This window comes from Penaeus vannamei, chromosome 17, assembly GCF_042767895.1.
Source record: "Penaeus vannamei isolate JL-2024 chromosome 17, ASM4276789v1, whole genome shotgun sequence".
NCBI classification, from domain to species: domain Eukaryota; kingdom Metazoa; phylum Arthropoda; class Malacostraca; order Decapoda; family Penaeidae; genus Penaeus; species Penaeus vannamei.
Window position 1 is genome coordinate 30,919,245 of NC_091565.1, and position 2,500 is coordinate 30,921,744.

Below are 2,500 nucleotides of genomic sequence, written 5' to 3' on the forward strand. Positions count from 1 at the left end.
AGAAGTTGGGTCTCTAAATCCTCCCTTCTAGTGTGTGTGTGTGGGGGGGGGGTCATTCTCTCTGCTCCCCCTTTCCTATGGCTATAATAAACATGGATGTAAACAAGGTCTATATAAATACGTGTATAGACCTTGGGTGTAAATGCATGTAGCCGTGCTTCGAGTCGCTGTTGAGCGCCGTCGTTGAGTTCGGTCGCGGGTCGCGGGCTTCTTGTCAGTCTGCAGCTGCTGTTAAAGGGCCATCAAGTGTGTTGGCGATCACCTGTCTAGCTTCTGCCCCGTGGATTCAGTAACGAGGCAGGGCTTCTCAACACTTGTGTAGAACTGAGACTGGGCAGAACTACTATCCTGTCATTGTGGCTTATATCAGAGTCACTGATTTTTAAATTACTGACGTCACACAGAGTTTCATATATTTGCTAGTGTAGTCCATGCCTCCGAGCTATCATACTAGGAAGTCAGTAGGCGGATTGGCCTGGCAGGTGGCTTGACTCTCGACGTGTTTGGAAATGCCATTACCTATAGAGAAGGGCCAAGCTACGTCTTCTAGGCCCTAATCATGCCATTTTTTATTCTTTGGAAATGATACCTTGAGGCCATTTGTGCCACAGTCTCGTCTTGATACCTTCTGTAACAGTTGACCTGTACCCAACGGTTACACCGTGAGACCCGTTACTCGCACATTCCAAAAACCTTCGAATCAGGCTTTCAGGTATCTAGCTCGCCTTGCAGTGGACAATACTATCCACCAGATTGTCTCTTCCTGACACAACCCTAGATGGAGGAGGCACATGGGACGACCTAGGAAGTATCCTGCTCATGAGAAACTAGAGATGGGCCGAAGACCTGCCCATCGTTTTGCAATACTGTAATTGTTGTATGTGACATTGCAAACAACTTAAGGCAATTAGGAATTAGAATTTTGAATAAATAATGTGAAATATTTTCATAGGACAATAGTTTCTTTTAGTAGCTAAGATATTAGAAATTATTAGCCAAAAGATAAGAAATATGAAACAATTTTTGTTTTCTTGCATTTTGCAAAAGGCTAACAATGATTGTAAAGAATCACTTAAACATATTTCATTTTATTCTTAATATATACACATCAGTTGGTAAGTGCATTTACCAGATACATTTCGTTTTTTTTCTTAGATTACTTTCAACTGTTTTTTACAGCTTACGAACTGGAGACGGATTATCAAACTGTCACAAACGTTCTCTGCATCTGATAAGCTGATACTACTTGAAATAACTGGGAATCTGACGCAAAAGTGATATCTACAGGATTTCATCATGAATATAGCATTCGCAAATCCTCTCTTGAAGATACACCACACCTCTTTGCCAATTTCGAACCTGATTTAAGCCAAAAAGACAAAGTTACACCAAGTTTAAAATAATCCTGATGCATAAGGCCTTCGGATATGTAAACTATAGTGTAATAATTTCAAAAGAGGAATATTCTTCCCATAGCGAATTCTCTCGGGTCGCGCCGCTAACAGCTGATCCTCCGCGCAGGAACAACATTCACGGTTCAACATTTAACTTATTAACTCGATTTATTCAACCGGGAATAATGGAAGCCCTCATTCCAGTTATAAATAAGCTCCAAGATGTGTTTAATACGGTTGGGGCTGATGCCATACAGCTCCCTCAGATTGTGGTGGTGGGATCACAGGTAAGGATTATTAAATGTTTCTTTGGGTTTTTTCGTATTTTTTGAAAAGTTCATATTTTTTATGTAGTTGTTATTTTCAGATTGAAGTTGAGTATTTAGGAAAAGGATGATTGCTTTAGTCATAAGCGTAGTGTTTCTCATTAACTGTGTTCGGTGAATCTTGTACATAGGGAGTACAGTGGTACATGTACACTGAAAGTAACATTGCTGCTATAGTACTTGTTGGTTTGTGGGAACTCAATAATATTTAATTTAACAGTATATGCATCTAATTATATCATTGCAAAAACTTTAGGGTCATATATTTGTGTGGTGTTAATTGCAGCAGTGTATTTTCTCAAAATAATGTAATGTTGCCATGTAGCCTGCTTCCATGCCAATTGCATTTTGATTGATAAATGTTTATGAGAAACCTATGCCTCCAACCTTGGTCTTTGTTTCTTTTAGTCTTCAGCAAAGACCAGGAACTACGTCCATACATATTCTTAAAAAAAAAAAATCTTGCTGGTCGCCATGCCACATGCTTTTTCAGCTATGTGTATTTTTATATATCAGAGTGTCCCAATCATCTTGCTGTAGTAGATTAATAATTTTTATGATTTTATTATTAGGTATTATGAAATGTTAAGTTTATCTTTCTATTATAACATTGAGAGGTCTGGTTTTGATTGTCAGGCCAAATTCTATGACAGAGTACATGGAAATTCTGAGAAAGGAAAAAAACAAAGGATAGGAAACAGAAAGATCATGCTACATATTATTGCTAAACACATGGAAAATGTAAACTTTATACCTGTGCAATCAGATGTGCTAGAGAAA

General features: G+C 38.4%; 1 protein-coding gene across 4 annotated transcripts in view; it reads left to right on the plus strand.

Moving 5' to 3' along the window:
• Positions 1-1,184: 1,184 nt before the first annotated feature.
• Positions 1,185-2,500, plus strand: part of Drp1 (dynamin related protein 1) — a gene marked incomplete in the record, with an annotated part of 31,120 nt that continues 29,804 nt past the window's right edge. For all 4 annotated transcript variants that reach the window (XM_070132204.1, XM_070132205.1, XM_070132206.1 and 1 more), the window contains 1 exon segment: positions 1,185-1,681. In XM_070132204.1, the coding sequence (XP_069988305.1) occupies positions 1,409-1,681 (273 nt within the window).